The following is a 26,202-nucleotide window of genomic DNA, read 5'->3' as shown; positions in this document are numbered from 1 at the left end:
GAGTGCCACCCTGAAACCTTTGACTTCCATTGCTGAAATGGACTCCAGGTTCTTCTTGCGATCAGGTACATAAAAGAGATTTTGTAAATGAATTGAGTTACCTTCATTCAATTGAGGGATAACATTCCCTACACCCTTTCCGGGATAGGTGGCATCGGCTCCAAGTATAATCCCACGATTGTTTCCATCTCTACCAAAGTAGATAGTGCACCCATCTATCTGATGAAGTGCCTTGAAGTACTACAATCAATAAGCCAGATTCCCAAAGAATCTGAAGGAGAGGGCCAATACAAGATAACACTTCTTTATCTTATCAGAAACAACATTTGATTCTTCATACCTGGGGTTCCTTGCTTTCTTTGAAGAGTCGACCATTTCCTTGATGACCTGCATTACCTGTCATTCCTTTGATCATTGAAGATGTCCCTGGAATGATTGTTATCTTCATCAAGAGATGTGTCTCTGCCATTCAGACACTCCTTCGCATAATGGCCAAACTTATTGCAACCAAGGCATCCGCCTTTCCTTCCACACTTAGATCCGAACTTCCCAATGAAGTGATCTTTAGGTAGGCCATCAGAAACTTCCGTTGTGCCATTCTAATAATATTCTTTGTTTCTACTTCACCCTCGGTGAATTTGAAGAGGGATGAGGAATCCACTGATCCTTTTGTCCTTTCCCAACTGTCTTTGGTGATTTCTCTTTCACTCTTGCTTGGGCATTGTCTTCACCTCAACTCTGATCCCATGTTAATTTTAGGTATGTTCTATGCTAGAGCAATTTATTTCAATTTTCACAGTTAGCTCAATATCTTTTCCAGATTAGCAAGCACATCAACATTAAAGTAAACTGCAGATAGAACATAAATATAAATCGCAGAAGACAAGCCAAGACAAGAGGACACAAGATGTGGTGCTAGCGAGGGACAAACCCCAATGTGGGGAACCCTTGATAAATTCTTCTTCTATGTTCTTCAATAGTTTAGTGGAGAGAGATAGAGTACATTTACAAAAAAAGTCAACATTTTGACTTTCTATATCTACATGAGATTAGTTGAAGACATGTTGCTTCAACTGATTCTCCAAGGTGACTCCTTCACCCATCACAGTGCTGCATCTCGTCCACTTGCTACACCTCACTGCGCTACACCATTCTGTACTTATCATCATAGTGCTGGACCTTAATGACCATGCTATGCACTTCATGTTGCTGCTCCTGTTACTGTGCTGCTTCAATCATTGAGCTGCTCTTATCATGGATCTGCACCCAATGTTGTACTCATTGTTGATCTGCACTCAATGACTGCTATGTTGCATTTCATCACGCTTCATTAATCATGACTGTACCTATCACTGTACCGCATTATGTGTCATTGCTGCACCATGTTGCCATCCTGACCTATGTGTTGGCTGCACCTTGCTTGCTTGTTGTCCCTAGCTTGCTTGTTGTCCTTAGCTTGCTTGTTGTCCTTAGCATGCTTGTTGTTGCATGCTAGCTGTCCCTTGCATGCTAACTGTAACATTGCATGCTTGCTGTATTTGATGCTAAGTACCATACAACTGTCCCAATGTTAGTTAGCTATCCCTTGCATGCTACCCTCCTTCGGAGATAGATGCTGCAGCTGTTCTGGCAGTTCTTGGCAGTTCCGGCAGTTTCGGCTTTTCCGGCTTTTTAGGTAGTTCCGACTTTTTCGGCAGTTCCGACTTTTTCGGCAGTTCTGACTTTTTCGACAATTTCGATTTTCTGGCAGTTCCGACTTTTCTGGCAGTTCTGGCTTCTGGTAGTTCTGGCTTTTTTAGCAGTTCCGACTTTTTCGACAGTTCCGGCTTTTCCGACAGTTCCGACTTTTTGGCAGTTCCGGCTTTTTCGATAGTTTTGGCTTTTTCGATAGTTCTGGCTTTCCTGGCTTTTCTGGCTTTCTTGGGTTTTTTGGCTTTTTCGGCAGTTCCGGTTTTTTCGGCTTTTTGAACAACGCAGAGCTTATTCTCACATGACTGCATTTAGATCTAGGGCATGTTATCTAGGGCAGCGTATACTCTAGGGCACTCCGTCTAGCTCTCATCTTCATCAAACCCAAAACAGGATGAAGTGAGATCACAAGAGTGAGTGTGTGTGTGACAAATGACTTTAAGTCCTCTTCTATTTATACTAAAACGTAGAGGTTGAATAGACATGACTGTTGGGCTTTTGAGCCTACATAAGTTGCTGTCCGACTTAACAATTTGTCCATAATCTAAATAAATTCATATCTTCATAAATACTTATCGGAATCGGATGATCTTTAGATCAATCCTACACCTCTCGATGAGAGGGATCCAAGAAAAATATTAGCTGCCATAAATAAGATGACCCACATGGAGTTTGGCCCTAGTTGCCAATTTTAACAGTTTTCAAAACTGAGTCGACATGTCAAGGAGATACATTGTAATTTGTAGAGTGAATTTTGCATGAAGATAGTGACACTTATCTTGGAGCGTTTCCTTTGATCTTTGACCTTGTGACTTTCATAACATTTATGATTAAACATAAAAATCCCAAAGACATCAAGAAGAAGTCTTTAACCTATGGTAAACACATCTTACTCATGAAACCCATGATGCAAGGAATAACAACTTTTCTTCCTAAAATTATCATTACAAGTCATAATGAAAACCGAACCTAGTTATCTTTCCTTCAACATCAGGGACAATGCTGGTCATGATGATGATGCTTACAATATGGCTTATCAATCCGACTCTTCTTGAGAACTCTTTTAGTTTGAGATATGATGTTGTACTAGTTGGACAATTATGAATGCCACCCTAGTTAAGAGGGAGCGTTGAGAAATGTAACTAGTTTCGGTCTTCATAATTGTTGTACTCATTTCAATATGTATCATATGTAACAAGCAAGAAAAGAAGAAAGAAACTTATTATTATTAAAGCATGGGTTTGTTGCTCATTATTGATGGTCTTCTTGGAAAAAGCATGTTCTTCGTGCTTCTAGGGTTTGTTAGGTCTTAGGATTTATTGTCATGAGTCAACATCATGTTTATAAGACCCTTCCAGGGAATTTGTAATTGAAAAAAGAATTATTTTCAAGTCTAGAAAGTCTTGGAATCTCCAAGAGTACAAGTCGCCCTTGGGATCCTCAAGTTGGCCTAAAGGAGGGAATTCAACCCCTTGAGAAGGCTATATAAAGAGCAATTCGACTTCATTTGAAAACACACTCACACACAAGTTCGACCTATCAAGAAAGAGTTCATTCTGTAGTTGGGAAGCAAGAAGAAGAAGAGGGAAAGTCAAGGAGAAGTTGGGTGGACAAAATATATTGTTTATGGGCTCTATCTCTCTCACACACGCGAAATTCTAGGGTTTCTGGGTTGCAGGAAGAGGCCGAAGTTACAGGTCCAAGTTGTAGGAGGACGAAGTGCAACATCTTGTAGTTGGGAGGAAGGAAACTTTGTCTATACGTCACTGACCTTAGGAAGAGATGTCTTGCTCTTGGAAGATCCTATGAGGCTGAGTTAGGGTTTCTTTAGGAGATCCAACGCTGAAATTGTAGGTCGAGTAGTAGTATTGTAGCTAGCATGTCTAAGTTGCAGGGTGTAGTAGTTTGGTGCGGGATCAAGGAAGGACTCGAGGCAAGACTGCCTTGGTACTGGGAGAAGGACTTGGTTTAGGGATTGGGTCTTTGTATCTCATTTGAAGCGGATGCTAAGAAGAGAAAAGTTTCCGGGTTCCCCTTGGAAGGGTTTTTTGCCCTAGCTGAGAGCCTACATTAGTGTCCTCTTTTGTTGATTTTGCTTCTTGATATTGTTTAATCAAAAGATCCAACTAAAGGAACATAAAGAAGATAATTAAGATTCACAAGCAAGTATCAAGGTTAAAGAAAATATGTTTAATAAGCTTTTGCTATCGATTTTCTAACAAGGAGGATCTCTCTAATACCCATGTTCTCTTTCAAGGAATAGGACATCCTGGATGACATGTTGACCCTTGTGATTTTACTAACATTTAGAGATATTCGCATGATATTCCATATGAAGCCGCCGAAGCTATTGATGAGTTGCCTCTTTTTCAAGGAAATTGTACTTTTAGTGCCGAGACTCACCTTAGGAATTTTAACCTTTGTGTGAGCAAGTTGCATCCATCTGCTAACTATGGTGACGTGAAGTTGAGGCTTTTTGTTTTCACATTGGGTGAAGATTGTTTGGATTGGTTTGTAGAGTTCCCTAATAACACTTTTCATTCTTTAGAATCTATCACTCATGCCTTTGAAGAAAAATATGGAGATAAAAGAATGGTCAAAGTGAAAGTTGAAGTGAAAGAAATTAAAGAGGTTGAAAGTGATCCTATCAAGGAGTTAACTCAAATGGTTAAGGATATGCATCTCAACCAAGCAGAGGTTTTTAAGGATATGGAGTTCAACCAAGCTCAACTTATGAAGAACATGGAACTAAATCAAGAAAAATTAATAACAGATCACGCCAAGGAAATGAGTTCCTTGGAAGCTAATCAAATCAATCTTCAAAATGGGATAAAGGCCATCGAAGCAAATCATGACAAAGAAATGAGTTCTATGCAAAACTGCTTAGTGGTCATGAAAGCAAAACATGCACAAGTAATAAAAGGATATGGAAGAAAAACATGCTAAGGAAATGGAAACCATGAAAGTTAATCATTTTAATCAGATGACCACCATTCAAAATATTGTGATTACAATGGAAGCATAACAAGTACAATTAATAAAGACTATGGAGGCTACTCATGCAAAGGAAATAAGTACTATTAAGGTTATTCATTTTAATCAAATAAGCACTATGTAGGATAGGTTGGAAGAAATGGAAAAATTACTAGTACAAAAGTTCCAGCCTAGTCTAGATGATGCATCAAAAAAGAACAAAGAACCTTCGTTAGATCATAAGCCTCCTATTACGCTGAAGCAAGCTCCATCTTATTATGAGGAGGTCATTTATTCCATTGAAAAATGGGTAATTAAAGGCGACCTGGATCGAAAGGAAACTGAGAGGAATCATGTTAACATGTTTGAGATTGATCCATCACCCATGTCAACAGATTCAGGAAAAGGAAGAACGACATATTACAAAAATCTTTGATACTTCAAATTTTCCATCGAAACATTTTCAAGACAAGGCAGAAAGATCGACATTACCATCATAGCCAACCAAGAAAAAGAGAAAAGAGCAAAAAATATCTAAAAAATAAATCATTGGTATCAAACACTGACAAGCCTCAACAAGTTAGAAGTCTAAAACATAAGAGGCTTGATCAATTTGATGTCCATGTAAAACACAACATTAGTATGAGTCAGTGTCCCAAGATATTCAGAATTCAACACAACACATTAGAGAAGCAACCCATGGATCTGCCAGAATGCCGGCAGGTGCTCAGCGTGAACTTCATTGAAGACATCTGATGCCATAGGGCATCCTTTGTATCGTATTTCTAACCCTACTCGTCGTTCCAGTTGGATTTCATTCCAACATTTCTATTTCATAGATTAGATTTCATTTTTGTTCTTAGAATAGATGTCCGTTTCATGTTAATAGAGTAGTTTCTATTTACAGAGCTTCTATTCAATACTTGATTTTATATGATGATTTTTGGATTGATATTGCTAATGTAACTCATGTGGCTTGGATGCAGATTTTGGATTCTCACATTCTTTCATAAAAGAACGTGCCCCCACATGAAGCTAGATGTTGACCACTCATTGTCAACTACCCTATAGCAGAGTACATTTTTTTCAAGCATTCCATCATGGTGAAGCAGACAGAAAGCCAAAATTCATCATCATCTTTTAGCTACTTATCATAATTATGTAACCCAAACTCTGCAACCCTGTATGGCCATTGTAAAATGTTCTAGTATGATGCGTATAAAGTCATGTAACACACTTGAGTACGCTTAAGGATTTTTGCTAGAGTTTCACTCTAGGGAGTGTTTTTTCCTCAACTAATTATTTGTGTTTTTCAATTGCAAATAATTGATTGAGTTTTTCTCCCAAATATACCCAAAAGCTAGAGTGGAGCTTTATGGTGAAGTCTTAAGTGAGTCCTAGTGTATAGAGTCAATGTAAATTGCCATACTAGATCATGTCTAAAGTTTCACAGAATTTGGTTGTGTCTAGGGGTCAATTTTTAATTGTCAAAATTCCGCTTCTAAATGAGATTTTGGATGTAAAAGATGTAAAAACTGTTGTCTATAGGAGGTATAGGGGGTATGAGTACTTAAACTTACACTTCAACTCCTAAAGTTTCTATTTATACACACGTTGAGGGTGGAAAAATATGCTTATACCCCTCTAGAGTCATATTTTCTATTTTCCGGCAAAAAATGGCAAAATAATTAGCTGGAAATTGGTTAGAAAATTAAAATGAGAGAAAAATAAATTTTTCTCCGAGTGAAAAATATAAAAAAATGTTGTGGACTTTCCCGTGAAAGGAATCAAGGAAAAAGTTGAATAATCTCCTCGATTTAAGCAAAGAAAAATCCCATCAAAATTCGTTGGCCCAAGAGAAATTAACTCCCAAGGAAAAATCAAAATTTTTGGGCAAAGTGGTTAAATTGAATGAGGGATTTCTGAGAAGAAAAAATGGAAAAAACATTTTTTTGGACCAGGATCAATTTTTTTCTCTATCAACTAAGGAGATCAAATTTTTTTTCCTCAAGTGATCAAGGATTGAGAATATTTTGACATGGATCAAGCATTTATCTAGCCGCTTTATTCCGGGATCAAGTCAACTTTGTGCAACTCATTGGACCTAGCCGTTTTCACTTGGAGAGGGATCTAGATGTTTCATTTTTTCTATAAAGTGAGCCATGTGCTCATTGTATCAACTTTGATCATGGGATCAAAAAGCAAGCTCTTGGCTAAGGAAGCTCTATGTACTTTTTATTTTATTTTCTAAGCAATAAAAAAAGTCTTTGGGTGTGAAAGCTATGGTGTTATTTTTCAGTTTTTTATGGTAATGTTTCCTGAATAATGTTTTTTAATGCTCTATTGATTTAAATTTAAACAATTGTTATTTCATTAGTCAGAACTGGATTAACTCTTTGCACATGTATCTTGCATTAGTTATGAGGTTTAGCGAAGCATTTTAAATTCAGTTGATCTAGCAGGTATCACTAGATCATTAGATTTATTGTGTTATCTAACCTCTATTGATTTAACAACTTGATCTTAAGTGTAGAGATTTCTCTAATATTCAGATCTTGTGCGTGAGTGGATTAATTGAAGTTTCATTGTTATTATATCTTAAATCTAATCTTTTGGGTTGCATCTAACTGATCTTGTCATCTTATTGCCTATTTAATCTAGTTGCATATGAGCGATTTTCTGTCTTAAGCTCATTTGTATTGTAGATTTTAATAAGTCTTTTTATTTTCTGTTAGCAATCTCATCTTCCATCATTTAGTTGCGCTTTCTTGTTTAATTCTCACTTATCCTATTTGTCATAATATAAGTGAAGAAGAACATCTAAAGAGAACGTTTATTTCAAGGCATTTGAGTTATTGTTCTAATTGTTATTTCTTTCTGTTGAAGAAAATGTAACTAGGTCTGGTCTTCATAATGACATGATCTTTGTAATTGATATAATAAAGAGAATACATTATTTTTGTATATCTTGCTTCATGGGTTTCATGAGCAAGAAGTGTAATTAGGTCAAAGACTTCTTCTTGATGTCTTTCGGATTTGATTTATTTGTCAAAGAGTCATGTCATGTAATGAAAGCTCTTTATGAGCCTATGTAAATGTATACAAGTCCTCAAAGTTGTGTAACAACCCTCCAAGACCAAGATCAATACCTCAAAAGCAAGCCTACTGAAGTCTGCAAGAAAAACATTGAAGGAATCTTAATGTCGGCTCCATAAATGAATTAAAAGTGTAAATGGAACTCATGTTGGCTTGGCAAAAGGACATGTCTGTTCATGAACACATGTCGGCTCAATATAGGTGGCTCAACACTATAAATACCCATCTAGGGTCAGCACAAACTCACCAAGAAAAATTTCGGATGCCTATGAAATTTCAGATATAGGAGCAGAGCCGTAGTAGGGTTTGACTGCACCTCGTTTGGGTTTTAGGTGCAGTCATGATCTCGGATATATGGAGCAAAAACAATTTCAGATGAGGACACAGCAGTGATGTGGTTTCTGGGCTAGATCTTATTCTCGGATTACCTGTAGGAGTAATCAAGATGAATCTCGGATAACTGGTGCTAAGATCTCCTTCTCGGCATACCTGTAAGTTAAAGGGGCAGATCTTTGGATAGATGGACAGTCTCTTCTCTCTCGGGTAATACCACAGTATTAACTAGCCGCAGCAACTACAGTGACAAGAATGATCAAGTCTCAACACAGTGAAAGAGTATGACAATCTTGACATGATTGTAACTAGCAATAAACTCGGATCTAGCACCTCGGTTGATACAATATCAATGAATAGCAGTGATGAGGGTTTCGAGAAGTAAGTCTTCATTCTCGGCGTAATTGTAATTGTATCATTCTTAAGATAAAAGGATCACAAGGATTTGCCTTCTCAGCAGACTTTTAGTAATGACATTGTAAAGGGCAGCACGTGGTGATTACTGCATAATGATATAACGAAAGAAGAATCTTTGTGATATATATATATATATATATATATATATATATATATACAAAACCTTACCTCTAGCATGGACAGAACATGAGATCATCTCAGTGATTTCATTGTTCTAAGAATGTATATCAATAAGGGTTCTATACAAGAAGATCCACAAGTAAAGATGCAACAGCTATGTGATGACAATAGCATGATGATCTTAGTAAGGACGAAAGATCTCATCAAGCAATAATGAGGATCTCAGTAATGTAGCAGTGATCTCTATAATGCAGCAGCATTGGCTTTAGGAATGCAGTAAAGATGATGATCTCGGAAGTGAAGGTTTGATGTCTTGGTCTTGGAGTGGCAGAATGTGTCAAGGGTCATGGTCTTGGTATTCGTCAATGGAATCTCTATAAGAAGAATTTTGCATGGGTTTTCCTCTCCAAGAGGGAGAGGTTTTGGCCCTGGCAGAAAGCCAAATATTTGTGTTCTTGTCTCTTTTGTTTTTGGTAGCAGTTTGATGAAGTGAAAACACACACTAATAATGAATGAAAGATCAAGCTAAGATAAATTGTATAAATACTTCACAAATTGTTATCATGCATTAGAAGAATTATTGTAATTTTTGAATGACCTAGATTCTTCAACACTTTCATTAGCGTTGTTTCATTGAGTAGTTGTTACATGCTTCATTGATCATTGCTACCTCATTTTGTGTTTAAAACAATCTTGACCATAAGTGGATTGGTATCTTGATAAATCTTAAGCTTTCCATTTTGAAGCATCTTGCTCTAATTATGTCTCATTGAAGCATTGCATTTGCATCTCTTTGCATATTAGATCTAGATTTGCATCTCTAAAAATTACCTCCAATTATAAGCTTGGTTGAATAGAGATTTTAGGACAAATCTCCCTATTTGTCAGTCAATTCAATAAACTTGAGTTTGGAGTAAGGTTAAAACATGTGACTTTGCAGTTCTCTTGCGGCCGAGCCCTTGTAGGAATAGAGACACGTGGATTGTGAAGAAGGCTAGGAAGGGTGTCGTTAACGACGGATTAGTGCCTCCTCAGCCTATCCTTCTTGCAAGCCACCCCAATCCTTACCAAGTGTAGAGAAATTAGGGGATATTTCTTACCATAGATTAGGCATTTAACTAAAATTAACCAAGATCCTTGCATCTCACCTAGTCTAGTTTTGCATTCATTTATCTAACTTTTCTCTCGTTTTGCATCAAGTTGGATTGTGAGCATTTTATTTTACTTCCAATATTACATTTATGCCTTTGTACTTATCATTTAAATTCTTTGCTTATTGTCCTTTGATATTGTTATATCTTTGTTTGAGCATCTCTCTAAAGTACAAGTTTCATTTACTTTGCAAGTTATACTTTTTCCGCTCATATTTCAATATTGTGCCATCTTTTGTACTAACACTTGTCTTGCAACACTATCTATCTTGTAACCTGAAAATTATATTTTGTGCAAGTATTACTTATATTTGAGCATTGTTATTAAGGCACCGATCTCTACCTTTTTATCTAGCTGTTGCCATATTGATCTAATTGGAATCCATCTTGTTAATACATACATTGCTCAATAATAATCTTACTTGCTAATTGATCCTTAAATCAAGTTATCTAGAGAGGTGGTTGCCTGGCCCTTAGTCTACTAGAACTTGCTGTTCCAACAAGTTTTCCTTTTTTAACCATCTTTAGGGACTACCCCCCTTAGCTTGCCTAGGAGAGAGCTTAAACGAAGTGAGTAGGGAATAGGTGACAACCCTGCTCTGAGTGTTGTGCCATAAAGATTATACCTTGTGGGGTTGGAAACTTTCTCACATTAAGGTGTACATTTTAGACAACAACAAGGCTCATTGACAAGATCTTCAACATGATCTTTTACTTCATAACTATGATCCCAAAACTTGTGAAATGCTCTGATTAAACCTGAGAATGAAGATATCTCCTTTGGGCTACAATCATTAAACCATTCCAATGCATAACTTTTCAAGGTAAGTACAAACATTTTCATCCTAACAACCTTATGGAAAAATCGGGTTTTAAATAAGTTTTGTGAAAGATGTAACATGTTGTGCAGCTAGATGAAGGCGTCAATGGAATTTTAGAGTACAATTCAACTTTCTTGGAGGAAAAATTCCATTTGGATATCCTGTGACACTCGAGAAATCTAGTGGAGAAAACAATGTTGCATTCAACTCTTGTATTAGTGGCATATTTCACTTCTCAAATATTCATATTAATAATTGTTATGAAATTTTGAAAACATATTACAAATCATACCTCTTTCCATATTAGCAGTGACTAAATGAGTCTTAAAATGCCTTCAAATATATTGGATGTCCTCACCTCTACAAATAGAAAGTCACTTCAAAATCTTTTGGATTAGGCCTTTGTTCCTTAGCAGAGTCTCTAGATGAGAATAAGATTTTCAAAGAAATGCCCTCGTCAATTCATTGTAGTTAGTCTATTGAGTCTCAGGAATTGGACTTTTTCTTTGGCAACAACTCCAAATTATTACTCCCTAAACCTTGATTTCAAATGTTGCAAAGTCCCTTAACCAAGTACAACTCTAGGGAACGTAGGAGGGTTTCCCATTATTGCCACAACAATTCTTCCTCTCACTTTAGGCTAGTTATTTTTTGGCACGAGGGGTGAAACTACTCTTAAAAAGATTACTTATGGTATTCTTTAGAAATAAAGGGACAATGGATTACCAATACTACTGCCTATCCAATTGGGTGATAAAGTCAAGATCAAACAACAAGATGGTTTGAATATGATGGAAAATATATAGTTAAGCCTTGCATGAATGATTGAGAGCACTTATACAAATGCACAATCATAACCATGAGATTACAACCAAGAATAATGTGTACACTACAACCATTAAATAAAGAAGGAACAACCATTCTCTGAAACCCTAGATGAAGTAGATATACTAGGAAAACTTTCTCATTGAACAAACAACCAACGATACATCATTCTTCAAATCTAGTTTCACAACAAGAATGAGACTTGAGAGCACTATATGGGTCTCACCTAATAGAAAAATTACATTATTAACTCCTCCAATAATTCAAGGTTACTTCAAGGATTAGAAAATGTTTACAACATTTACCCTAATCTCTTCTCATGTTACAAACTTGCAATCATGGCAAACCTTGCAAAATCCCTAAACATCGAAGAAAAGGAGAAAAAGATGGAAATCTTACAACCATGCCCTTAGCAAATCAATCTTTAGTTTATTTATTTCTTACACATCAATCCCTAATTAGGATAATAATAAATTAGAGCTAAAACCCTATAAGTAGTGCACTCGTCTTTAGAGTGCTTTTTAGGGTTTCATTTCACCACAAATTGACATGTGTCAACTTATTTTTTGAGCTAACTCCAAATATGTGAATCATGACTTCTTGAGTGAGATGTCCCTCTTTTAGTGGGTCGATCCATGATTTAAGCCATAAAATATCATCATTTTTCATCCTAGGAGTGGAATTCTCCTCATCAAGTGGTTTCCTTTGACCACATAAGTGCACCTTCGATCACATGACATCATCCAAGCAAGGATGTTCCTCTTCTAGCCACTTTCCTTGCCACTTGTCATGCTTTAGAGCTCCTACATGTGGGACATTTGCTCCTTTTGCCTTTGAATAGATTAAATGGGTCCATAATGTCACTTAGTCATCTTCATAAGTAAATGCCTTTCATTTAGCGGGTTTGATGATGTCAAGTTGTCAACCATGCCACATGGCATCTCTACAAAGCATTTTCCTCCAAATATGCAAGAAGGCTTCAAACAATGTGTTCTTAGTCTTACCCCAAATATTTGAAAAGGTGAAATATGTTTCCAAATGTATGGAAACTCCTCCATTAGGGTTGTTTCTCACTCCTTAAAGTCTTCCACTTAACCTAGCCCTTTCCTTCAAGAGGGTGATTCTCCTTTATGTAGTGATTGATCCCTTAGCTCCCCATAAATCATTCCTTGGACATCTTTTAAGCTAGGACATTCTTCTTCTAGGGTTATGTTTGACCCCTCACCACATTATTCTCTGGACTACTAATATGGCAAAGCGTTCTTGTTGACATCCTCCATCGTAGGTCTTGTTACTCACCATTTTGTGGGTAATATCCCTGGGAGAATTTTTTTCTCCAAGATGGTCGTCAGCTAGCAGCCAATAGCCCCTTGCATCCAACAACTAGCTCATTGTGCAATTTCTTCGCCACCTGAGCCAACCATGTGGTCCCTCGCCCGTTTTGTCAAGATCGTATGTTTGAATGTGGGCCTCTCGAACCTAAAGGTATGCCTTGTCATTTGGAAATTGAGTATTGTAGTTTGCTTATCATGGACACTTTTGGACATGGATTAATGGGGGATTCGACGGAAAGAATGGGCTAGGTTTGTGCTCTTGTCCCCTTGACCCCTTTTAGGTATTAGCCTTGGATTCTAGTCCCGTGGGATCTCTTTTACTGACCATTTGGCTCTAGGGGTGGTATTTCATGGAAACCCTGATTTTGGTAGCGTCGTCCCACTCCCTTATCTGCTTATATTAACCTATTTCCATTCATTATTACCCCATTCATCATTTCTCCCACCGGGGTCCACATTCCTCCACTGGGTCCACATAGGGTTAGCATGCCCCTTCCCCTTGCCCACATCTTGGGTCATGGCTTGGAATGAAGCCCAGAGGTTGATGCAACTGAAAAGAAAGATAAAAACATATCTGGCCACATTCAACAGGAAAATGTACCACAAAATGCAAAAGATGGCATGGACAAACACATTTAGCACATGGGTAAAAGCCAATACATGAGTTCTACCCCATCATCATGGTCATCAACCTGGTTCCTACAGGTTCTATGAACCTCCTTCATCATATAGGAACCCATGATTTTCCCAACCCCTGGTGGGCAATGAGCCGCCCCACCTTAAAAGGGGGTATTCACTGCTATATCTTATACATCATACTCTCACCCCTTGAGCCCCGAGCAATCACTCAAAGAAAATCATAAAAAGGCAAAAGGCATATAAAGAAGGGTGGAAAAATCTAGGTCGAGGCACCTCATGTACCACGATTGCTTCCTCCTATACATCATAAACCCAAGGGTGGGCTTCCCTCTTATTAGCTATCCGTGTACCCCAACATGTGACCCCAACATGTGACCTAGGGCTGACCCTTCTCATCCCCTACTTCATTCACCCATTTGTCACATGCCACCACCTTTTGAAGGATGTACCTTGAATATATTATCCCATTTAGAAGTAGAAACCATCTAATAGGATTCTTGGTCCCGAAGCCCATTATGGAAGGGTAGGCCATTATGAAGTCCCCACCTGTGGTCCATGATTGGTAAGCTCATTTACTCGATTTCTCTAATGACTTGTTGTACTGGAAGGCTAGGGGACACATTGGATCTTATGCAGGATTGCAGATGGTCTCCATCTTGGGTTTGGTCTCCCTATACGGGGTCCTAATCCTCCAGAGGGCTACATTGGCACATGTAGGGTGTGCGTTGAGAGCCATGGCCCTCCACAACAGCAGACAACACTCTATGGATCCCCATAGCCATTCAAAGATTGCTCGTGGTTCACTTATTGGACGAGGAAGATGCACCCGATCCATCATGCCCAACTGGCCCTAGATTTACACCATACACTTGGCAGATCATCACGGACTTGCATGATGATGTGGCATCACCTACACCATCATCCTAGCCCTTGTAGGAGATCTATAGACATCTTCAATTTGTTTGGAGACCCACGAGGACACTTGTGTGCCCCCACATGTCGTTTGGAGCACCACAAGTTATTACAAGGGGCCAACCCCTTGTCCATTGCTTTTGAGGGTCCTACTCTTCATTATGGCACCCATGGGCCTCATTAGGCCTCTTAGAGGGCCCTACGACATGCATAAATTAGTATCTGACCTCTTGAGAGACTTATTCTTTCATTTATGATCTAGTTTGGTGGGCTTGTGACCAAAAGTTGAATTATTAGAACCAATGTTTTAAAAAACGACCAAGTCGATTCTGACTCGGCCGAGTCAGACTGAGCCAATGCCTGGCCGGGTCGGCTCGGTGGCCGAAATGGAACGGCTGGCCGGGTTGTTACTGAGCCAGTCATTGACTTGGTCGACTCGGTAACAACTCGGCTGACTTGATAATGACTCGGCCGACTCGATAGCATCTCGGCCAGCTCGGCTCTTTGACAAAAATCCTGAAGCACATTTGTCAAAAGTTGTTCCGCCTCCTACATATCAATGGTTGGGTTGTTGTTTATTGCATATTTATAGCCCTAAAGTAATCTATCACTGTGAGAAAGTTTTGAAAATTACAAGGCCGAAGTATGGTTATCCTAGTGGCATGAATTAGAAAATTGAAACAATGCATTGAGCCATACAATGTCTGTAAAAAGGCAAACGTTCTGCCAATGGACTAATAAATACATATTTATCTCTGATTGTTTTGGAGCTTGACCAGAATTAAATCAAGGGTTTTGAGACTTCATTAAGGTCAGAGAATTGGAATTATTGTTGTTGTAGTCTAGTGATTGTCCTTAGGTTGAGGCAGACAAGAATCCTAGCATTGGTGGCTAAGTATGAAATTTGTATTGGACAGTGCACTAGGTGCCATTTTGATATAATGGATATATTCATGAGCCTACTTTGATCATATGTTGTCTTCTCTCTATATTCTAAAGCTTTGTGTTTGGAAACATGAATGAAAATCTTTAAAATTATATTTTTTATAAAAAAATAAATATTTAATGTGTTTTCTACAACGACTGAGTCATTGAGATCAAACCGACCGAGTCGATACCAAGTCGGAGTCGACCCTCAGCCATTTCTGAGTCGGAGTTGGAGTTTTAAAACATTGATTAGAACATTATTTTATTTTTGGGGCTTATGTAGGCCATGGAGGCTAATTCAAACTCCTAATTTGTGTATAAATACAAGTGAGATGAGTTCATTTGCACATCGAAGTATAAAAGTTGCAAGATTGCTTCTCTTTGACCTAGAAGGCTAACAAAGTAATCTTGAGGCCTCCTTGACTAGGAATCAAAAGTCCTCACTCATATTTATTATAGACTCCATTCTCCCACGACCAAGGCACTGATCTACCAAAAGGTGGTCACCTAAAATCAACTTCCTTTCACCTTTTCATAGGTCTAGCCAAGTTGGGTCACCTACGGCATCATTTTCTCGACAAACTGTCCCTCCAAAAAGTTTGATATCCTAGCCTCTCCTGTGCTGGTGTTTCCTCAAGACCTCCTCCAAATTTGAGGCCATTCCGACAGTGGAGTTGTGAGGAAAGACAAGCCTTAGCTTCGAGACCAAATTTTGGCCTAGCATCCCCAACACTGGTACCTCATAGGATCAATTCAACACCTTTAAGTGATTATTCTTTCTTTGATCCTTTCCCCCACCTTGTCCAGGCTAGGAACATCATTGGTTGCTAAAATATTTCCTCCTAACCTAGACTGGGCCCACTTGGTCTTGTGTGGTCCAGTTCCTTTGAAAAGACAATTCTTCAAGAACCATCCGGGATACCAATTTCCACAAGGATTTTAGGGATTGGGAAGCTCCTTTACAGGTCATATTCCATAAACCGAACCCCAAATCCTCCCTCCTCTTAGAAGACATTGTACCTTGCTTAGAAAGCAAGCAAGCTCTATCTTTCAAACTCTTCTAGAGAGGGATCATTTGGGTCACTCCACATTCACTTATTGATTTATCCTTCATTGGTGACTTCATAATATCTCAGGTCTCCTCCCATCGGTGAAAGTCCGTAAATAGTAGGGAGCCTTAGCTGAGGTGACAATGGGCTAAGTCTCCATTTGTTGCCCTTGGCCTAGCATTTGCCTTTAGGTCCCCTGCTAGTTTGAGCAGTAACAGGTCCTAGGTTGACCTAGGAACACGGATCTCCATCAATGATATAACAAATGTAATATAAGCTATGTAACCTTGCATCAATTGTGCCAAGTTTTCCAAAATGGAATCCCATCGTGCAATGTGCATCCAAAATATCCTCCAATGTGCCAAACAAACTCCTCCAAGTCCTGGATGATGAATGGTCCTTGGGCAAGATAGAACAAAAGGCACAACCTCCAAATCTTTCCCTTCAACCTGTCTTTGCCGCTAAACTCCAAGGATTTCTTGTTGTGCTTGTGAGGAGAAGAAAGGCCCATGAACATGTGGAATGGACCTTGCATTTTTCAAAGGTAACAAGTCTATCTAACCTTTTGGATTGGATAGAGAATGTTTAATTTCCAATTCTTTCAACATTGTTCAATAATGTCATTTGAGAAGTGTGCCTCTTGATTGCTTTTTATCTTCATGGGACATGATTCCAAACCGGGCTATAATATTCTTATATACGAATTTCTTTTGAACGTTCTTTTAAAACTATTCTTTCTGTTCCTTCAAAACAAATCATCGCAAACATGGTTTACTTCCATATGGTATAAAAAATCATTCTTATTGCCTTCTTACCAGGTGTCACTCCAACCAGCATGTTTAGAATAAATGTTCTATTTGAAAAGTAATCTGCTACATCTTCATACCCATTCGGGATAGAATGTTGCTCATCTGGAAATCCATTGTTCACTTTTTTCAACAGGTTCATCCTAGGTGATTTTGGACAAGTGGTCCTCTACATGGGACCTACTAGGTTGCATCACAACCTTCAAAGTAAATTCTTCCAACAATATTAGCCAACAGCTAATTCTGCCACAGATTACATGTTTATTTTTTAAATACAAACGGGCTTGATGATCTATCAAAAAAACGAATTAATGAGTAGATGTTGCTGGAGGTTTTGGACTGCTTATGCCATCCCAAGTCCTTGTTTAGAAGTCTCTCTCCTTGAAAGTATTTGGTCCATGTATTTATTATGACAATTCCATATCATTGTGAGTTTCATTCTTTTGCAGATGACAACTTGAACTTTGATCTGCTGTGTATATTGCTGGTTTTGTCCTGTGACTCGTTTATTTTTGTCAATTGCTTGAAAGGCATTAACAGCATAGACTCTAGGGAGTGCTTAATTGCTTAATGGTTGTCTAATTTCAAAACAGTTGTATTAAAAGAAATATATGGATGTAAGGAATTTATACAACTTCTAGAAATGCAAAAGTTACATTTCAAACATGTAAGTTCCTTCAATAACAATTGTTGAAATGTATTTGACAGATTGCTGCTTATCCAAAAGCTACAGCAGTTCTTGTAAGAAATCATGGCATCTATATATGGGGTGATTCGTGGATTAGTACAAAGACCCAGGTCGGCACATACTCTGTCAATGAAAAAATGATATTGTTTTAATTACATTGTTTTGTTCTCTGATTCTTATTTAGCAGTTTTTATGCATTTTTTCAAGATTTTGTATGCTTGTGCTTGTTACTAAAGATATTTTTTATTATATATCTAGTGTTTAAATATTTATTTATCTGTGCAGGCAGAATGCTACCACTATCTTTTTGATGCTGCCTTAAAGCTTTATCAGATGGGTTTGGATCCTACCACACCGAACCATGGTCCAATCTCTCCATTGACTCGTTCATTACTACCTGAAGAAACACAACGGACAGATATAGTGTGCAGAGTTCTCAAGGAAGATGGAGAAGTAAAACCTCCTCATGTAAGTCTTTCACTTGATTGTAGTCTTTCTACGAAATGCATACTTTTATGGCAAGCATAAAAAGTTGTTCTGTCAGAAATTGTTTCTGTGCGTTTTTTTTCAAATTTCTTTTATCAGAGGATATCTTTTATCTGATGAAATTGTTGGATTGCAAAGAAGGAAAGCTAAATGTCAGATTCATTCTTTAGCCTTTCTTAACACCAACAATTTTTTGTCTGATTTCAGGATTTTTATTCTTAAAAGTTAAAAGTACTTTCTGATTCAAATAATGTAAACTTACATAATTTTAATTTTCAGAACTTTTCTTTTTAGATGTGTGTTTGGTTTTACTGCAGCATTGCATTCTGCTGGATATAGAGGGAACCACAACACCAATATCATTTGTGGCTGACATTCTTTTCCCTTATGCTCGCAATAATGTCGGGAGCCACTTGAGAGCAACTTATGAGACTGAAGAAACACAAGACGATATTAGAATGCTGCGTATGCAGGTAAGGCTACTATACTGTTGATATCTTTGCAGATTTTTGATGTTTTTTTATATTGGAGCTTTCTGTAGAGTCACATCTTAATACAATTTCTTGAGACTATTAAACCATGCAGGGGCAACTCTCTCAGGTGGAAAAATGATACCTTATGCTGTAAGGTATATGTAATGCATAGTCCAAGTGGTTAGCTCAACTGGTTATCGCTAATGTTGCTAGGCATTTGACTTGTTCCATGCTGGCAGGTGGCCAGTTCAAATACCCCTATGTGAGGCATACTGTTCTCTACTGACAGGTTTACTAGGAATGCCATCCATGCATGTGGGGATGCATCCCTTAGGTTCCCTGTGAGATTCCCCTTGGAAAACAAAAGTATATGTAACACACCTGTTGCTCTTCCTTGGAGGGGGTGATGGATCTGCTATCTGAACATAATAGGCATCTTTAGTCACTTCTGTAGCAGCGGATAAGAACTATTGAAAATGTTCCAGTAGTACTGCTCATAAGCTTTGTCTATTCCAAAATCCATTTATAATCTCATTCAAACTGTATGAAACATGAAGTGGAACATTGCAAAATTGTGGGTACATTATGAACTCAAAACATGTCAAGATATTTTGGTTAATCTTTACATGTGGCAACATGCAATCTGTCTTGTGGGTTGTTAGACTCATTATTACACTTTATTGTATTTTACTATTTTAGTGTAAGGTTGGCCTAGTCTTGTGGTTGGAACTAGTGCCTTAACCCCAGTCGACCGGTATATAATATATATACACCACCTCCCTCATTTGGAACATCATCTCATTCAAGTGAGTTTTTTCATTATTTTGTCTAAGGGCACCTATACTATTGCACTTGTGTTGCATGCTCTCTTGAAGTCTTATGTGTTCATTGATAAGGTGCTGTTATATTTAAGCTTGTTTACTTTTTTGGATTAAGATTTGTTGGAGAATTCACTGTAGATCCTCTACCTTATGATTTTTAACATGGTCTCAGTCTTCAGAGCTAGTATGGATTTTCTTCTTCTATCCAGCACTCTTTAAGTCTGTTTTCTTTTCAGATCTGAAATTAGGGTTTCCAGCACCCTAGTTTTTGGACAGCAGCCAGTTTTGGGCAGTGCACTGCCCAAGAGTGCACTCTCTTGGACATGCAGTTGTGTGTTGGATCTACTGAGAATGGTGAAGTGCATCTACAGGATAGTCAGATGTGTCTTGTCTATAACATTACTAAATTAAATTTAGAAAATTTGAAGTCCATGAAAATGAAAAATTAAAAAATAGTGACCAACCATAATAATAAAAGAAACCAAAGGAAATGGACTAAAATAAAATGTAAGTCTATAACAAATAAACTGGCATATATCCATCTTAACTGTGGATCTTTTAAGCATTGAGATAAGATAAGAGTAGTGGGAGTGTGAGTGAAGCTCCTACAAAAGTCTATCTATCCTCCGAGGTCAAAAACCTAGAGTCTAAAATCTATCCATAAAGAAACAAAAAGATACAAAGCTGGGAATCTGAGAGAAGAGAGGAACCCTCTTAGGAACTTAGAAAAATTGTCTCGACTCGAGGCACATGAAGTGTGCACTCAAGCTATGGAGGGGTTTTTGCTTGCTATTGAGGAAGGGGAGGGGAGGTCGCTAACCTCTGAACCTATACTAGAACTCAATGAATGTCTCCTATCATTGAAGGCCAAAGTGAGGAAATCCTTGATGGTGGGTTGTCTTGATGGTTTGAATGGTCAGGAAGTACTTGAAGATCTAGATATAACTTGCTTCCTAGAAGAGGCTTCTGTTTGTTGAGAACTAAATGTGTGGGAAATAGGGTGTATTTTGTGAACAAAAGCGTTGTGTTGTGAACAATGATTTAAAAACCGGAACCAGTGACCGGACTGGTCCACCTAATGAACCGGAACTGGTCGAACCGGGATTGGTCGGGTTTAATCGAACCGGTTTAAAAAAATACATTAAATATTTAATTTTTAATGACAAAAACTATTTTTAAGATTTAAAACCACGATTCCAAGCCAATAGAAACAAAATATGCAAGGTTTGCTCATCTATACACCATGTAAAGGTGAATATATCAAAATGGCATAGAGTGCAATACATATCCGCAACAAAATACGTAATCAATGAGGCTCTAAATGGCCTCTAGAGTCCGAAAACAATGATCTAAGCTATGGGGTCACTGAACTACTACAAGTCTACATATTAGTGATCAAAAACATGATCACTCCTCATCATGATCAAACTCATCACCACTACTAGAGAAGAGATCATCAACATGAGCTACATAAATAATATGCCTCCGAGTTTGAGGACTCCTAAAACTCCTCTACAACTTTAGTAGTAGTAGCAAAAATAGACATCGAAAATATAAATCACCGATCAACATGGTCACTCATGAAACTCATCTTTGATACAACACTACTAGAAATACATAAACATCATCAACAAGAGATACATGAACATCATCTAGCTCAAAGGCTTCAAATTTGGATTGCTCAACCTTATAACATGATATAAATTTAAAAGGTTTAACATGCCTAACCAATGATTTTGGTTTGAGTGAAGGGTTCATCTCCTCAACCTTATAATGTGGTAGGAAAAGATTAACATGCCTAACCAGTGGTTTTCCTTTGAGTGAAGGGTGCATTCTTGTTAAGGCCATGGTAGAGGAGTTCAACAATCAGTACCACCAACATCAACAAAGTACAACAATCAATGCCACGACGATTAAGGTTCTTAAAGGGCTTCATGCTCTTGATCAAATGGCAATCTCATACCCTCACGCATGATAGAATCAAATGGAAACATTGCAAACCCCCAAACCATGAAATCCTGAAAACCATTAAGTTTGCTAAATTTTGAGTGAAATCTAAAATTCTAGTTTCTCCATATGAAATCCAATGAGGTTGAAACCACTCTCAAACATCTGAGTCATTTCATGGTAATGTTAAAAATTTAAGTAAAAGGATGAAAATGAAAATGAAAGGAAATGTCACTTTTACTTTAAGAACTTAACATTACCATTAACTGCCAACATTGTTAGGGTTGAGATGTGTCAGGAAAATGAGAGGGTAGGCATGTTTTTCTCGGAGGGACTATTTTTGGAGGAAAACAACCCCAAATTTCCCTTAAAACAACTTCAAAAGTCATAAAAATGCATTTTTTGGGGTTTATAGTTGCACTGGCAATAAACCGGCTGGTTTAGGACAAAACTGGCTGGTTTGACCACAAATCAGCTGGTTCCGTCCTAAACCGGTTGATTAGGACCGGTTTGTCCACTTTTTTGGCGAAATGGAGGGTCAAATCGGGTTTTTCTGCGGGTTTGACTCGGTGGGCTAGCTAACAGGCCGGTTTGACCGGTTACCGGTTCAGATCGACCGGTTTTTAAAACACTGGTTGTGAACCAAAGAACATCAGAAATCCTTTTTGCCTCCTATAGGGACCCATAAGAGCTCCACTGCCAAACTTTGCTCCTTAACTAACCTTGCTGTTATAGGATATCTTTCCTCAAGTGAGCTGCATACCTTGGGATGGATACTCAAGCTGATTCTACCACAAAATGGCCACCTGTTATCAAGTTGAGGGCTTCGCTGTCTTAGTACTACCTCAACTAGAACTTAATGCCACAGAATGATCTATCTCTTGATTAGATGAGGGCTTCGCTGCCCTAGAATTGTATCATCTTGAACATAAAGCGATAAAATGATTTATCTCCTGCTCAGATGAGAGTTTGCTACCCTACTATTGCCTCAACCTTTAGAGGGATTTCACTAGCCCAGATGGAGGTCTGGTGCTAATTGGTTGCTCCATAGAAACCTTAGATTGCCTTGCTGGCCTAGATTTTACCACAGAAAGCTCATAATAGATGAAAGATGCCACAAAGTGTCTTCTCAAGCCAAAATAAACCTTAGAAATCTCCCCTTGCTTGCCAAAAGCCAGATGAAAGATGCCTCAAAAGGTTATGCCAAACATAATAGAGAGAGGGATTGGCAAGGGTGGAATCTGTTACCACTGAAACCAATAAGAAATAAATGGATCTTAAAACCCTCAGCTCACAAAACAGAAACATCCAACAGCCATGATGAGAAAAATGATTCTACTCTCTCATATTTATAGATTTCCCTTTGGGTCTCCTTTCCTAAATTTAATTTGAGGGGCTAACAAATTTCCCTCCACTAAGCCTCCAATTTTCTCTTCTTCCAAAAGTTTTCCTCCAGTTAACCCAATTTACTCAATGTAACCCCCAAAACATTTAATAATGGGTTTCCCCCATTATAATTGACTATAGCCTATGGGGTTGGATAGGCTACTTTGTCCTCTCTTATCATTATCATTATCCAACATTTTGTTTTCTTTGGCAGTTGCCATGGAGTTCTCAAGAACCCCCCAAGGTCATTGACCTTTATGTCCCAATCTCTGGCACATCTCTAAGAATGGGTTCTTCTCATGCAATATCGAAAACAATGATTTGATTGTGGCTTCCCTTGGCATGAACTTGATTTTTGTTTATTGGTGTCACTAACAACCTGTGTTGATATAGCTCCTTGGATTGAAGATGTAGGCATCTCTTCGCCTTCTTCAATCTTCCCTTTTCACTCTTCACACTTTTTAGTTTTTGGAGTGAAACTCTGGATGAAGTTGCCAACACTTGCTTCCCAATGGCCACTCAAGTTGTAGTGGTGAAAACAGTTCTTGGTGTTGTTGTATGGACTACATGCGCCTTTCCTCCCCATGTTTCTGAATTCATTGTTGGTTTGGGGATGTTTTCTTGCCATTTCTCCTTTGGAAGCAATTTGTAGGGCCTAACTTGTCACCTACCTCATATGTTCCCTACTCCACCTTTCAATTTTTGTAGTCATACATATTGGATGGAAGATAGAGTATACAAGATATGTATACAACTATGACACTTCTTCTCTTGCTTTTTTTTCCCTTGTACGAGTGTTCTCTCCTAGGTGGGAGAATATGCAAGAACAAGTAGAATTTCAAATGCTCAAGTGTAGAGGCACTCTGACAATTTGAAATAAGTCTTCCTTGAACCTCTTCCATTTTGTTTCCTTTTGGTAGTGTTGTCGCACAGAATGCCTAGGCACCGCGACAATGGCTCAGATAAGGGGCTGTCACCCTAATCCCCAATCTCTTCGTTTAATTTGTCTCCCAACAGGAGACTAAGGGGGGTAGACCCTATGGAAATGGATGGAAGAAGGATTAGTTAGGAACCAACCAATCCGGGAGACACAGTTAGGCGACCAAATACTCGTTTTAGATATAGCACAGTGAAGAAGGCCTATTCACGCTGCCTAAATACGCTGGTCTATTCTGCCCTAGCCGCAATAAGGAAGATAGGCCAGCGAGGGTTTGAAGGGACATTTTCAAGTGACCGAGTGCTGGAAGGAGGGCCGAAGTACCTTGCTGGAGGGCCGCAATAATTAGGGACTGTTTTGGGCTAGAAAACGCATGGATATTCTCTTGTAACAGGCCGAGTAAAGGGACCTTCCTGTTGTGATTAGGCCGCAGGCCTGTAGGTACTATTTTGAGGGTCAAACATCCCTGTTGTAGGTGCCTCCTCAAACAGCGAGATCACTTAACTTGGAGAGGAGAGGAGGCCGCATAATTTAAGGTGTGTTTTGGGCATGATTGTTGGGTTGCTGTAGGTTACAGTGGGAGCCCTAACCAGTGACCAAAACACTGCCCATGAATAGAAGTGCAGAAGTATGTATTCTTCTCCATTAGTGACTTGTGTTGGGTCATTGCTTTGACTTGTTTTGGATCAGTTTGATAGGAGAGGTCTCTTTAGATATCTTGATGAGAAGAAGCTCCTATATCACACATATCAACATTGTACATGTTGATGACAGACTTGCATGACTAAGGCAGTGTGGTAGCATGCCTAAAGTAGTGTGGCAACATGGAAAAAGTAATGGTGCAGCCTAGTGTTGATTGGTGCAACACTGGTACATGGTGCAGCAATAGCAGCAATGGTACATAGAAGCAAACATAGCAGCAATGGTACTTGGTGCAGCAGGTACATGGTGCAGCATGATGATGAGGAGCAACACAATGATAGGTGCAACATGGTGATGGAGTCACCTTGGAGAATCAGTTGAAGCAGCATGTCTTCAACTGAGTTAAGCTACCTCATGTATCATCTTCTTAGGGATGATCTATGCTCTTATTTAGATAAGTCAAAGTGTTGACTTCTATTGTAAATGTACTATCTCTCTCTCTCTCTCTTTGCTAAACTATTGAAGAACATATAAGAAGAATTGATCAAGGGTTTCCCCCCATTAGGGTTTGTCCCTGGCTAGTGCCACATCTTGTGTCCTCTTGTCTTGGCTTGTCTTCTGCGATTTATGTTATGTTCTATCTGCAATTTACTATTATGCTGATGTGATTTCTAATCTAGAAAAGATATTGAGCTAACTATGAAAATTTAAATAAATTGATCTAAGCATAGAACATACCTAAAATTAACATGCTTCAAATATGGTATCATTCTATCTCATTCTTCAAATTATTATCCCGAGGGTAATGGACTTGCAGAATCAAGTAACAAAAATCTGATAACCATCATCAAAAATATTGTGGGGGATAACAAGTGGTCTTGGGACAGTAAGATCAATTATGATTTATGGGCAAACAAAATCACAAAAAAGAGGGCTACTGGGAAAAGTCCTTTTGAGCTTGTCTATGGTCTTGAGGTGACTCTACCTGTTCATCTTAAGCTTCCAGGTTATCAACTTATTCAACATTTTACAAATGACAAAGATGCAATATAGAAAAGAATTGATCAGATTATGGAGCTTGATGAGGCTCGCATAAATACTTTTGATAACCTTTGTCAAGGTTAGGCCAAAATAAAGGAAAATTTTGACAAATCATATTGGAATAGGTCTTTACAGGTTGGCGATATGGTATTATTATGGGATCGCAGAAATGAGAAGCCTGACACCATGGAAAGTTCGACAGTTTGTGGCTTGTTCCTTACATTATTAGAGGAATTGCTGGAACAAATTATTTCCCTCTAAATACTTTGGAGGGCGATCCCGTGGAATTGCCAACAAACAGGCATATGTTCAAGTTGTACTATAGGGATGACATCTGATGCCATAGGGCATCTTCTGTATTGTATTTATAATCCTACACTCTTAGTTAAGATTTCATTTATGTCATTAGTTCTCTTTTGTGCATTTATATTTTATGTCCTTATGTTTTGACATGCTAGAGTATAATTTTTCTATTCCAGCAGATGTTCTATATATTCATGATGATTTTGATTTTGGGCGGATGTCTTTTTGATGGACTTCTATTTTCTTGGATATAGGATTCTAGATTCTCACATTCTTTCAACAAACCAATTTGTCCCCATATGGAACCAGATGTTGATCACACTTTTTCAACAGTCCAAGGAAGCAGAGTGCAAATATATGAAGAAATTTTTTCAAAGTTCGAAGTC

At 38.3% G+C, this 26,202-nt stretch overlaps 1 protein-coding gene across 3 annotated transcripts in view; it reads left to right on the top strand.

The window, feature by feature from the left end:
- Positions 1–26,202, top strand: part of LOC149228772 (haloacid dehalogenase-like hydrolase family protein) — a 288,935-nt gene that overhangs the window by 51,930 nt on the left and 210,803 nt on the right. For all 3 annotated transcript variants that reach the window (XM_089378360.1, XM_089378359.1, XM_089378361.1), the window contains exons 5-7: positions 17,801–17,890; positions 18,066–18,248; positions 18,584–18,739. In XM_089378360.1, coding sequence (XP_089234486.1) covers positions 17,801–17,890; positions 18,066–18,248; positions 18,584–18,739 — 429 coding nt within the window. The remainder of the gene's footprint in view (positions 1–17,800; positions 17,891–18,065; positions 18,249–18,583; positions 18,740–26,202) is intronic.

The sequence above is a fragment of the Pinus tabuliformis genome, chromosome J (genome assembly GCF_031772625.1).
Source record: "Pinus tabuliformis cultivar Carrire ecotype Pingquan chromosome J, CPIR1, whole genome shotgun sequence".
In the NCBI taxonomy this organism is placed as follows: domain Eukaryota; kingdom Viridiplantae; phylum Streptophyta; class Pinopsida; order Pinales; family Pinaceae; genus Pinus; species Pinus tabuliformis.
This window is presented reverse-complemented; position numbering and strand designations above follow the sequence as displayed.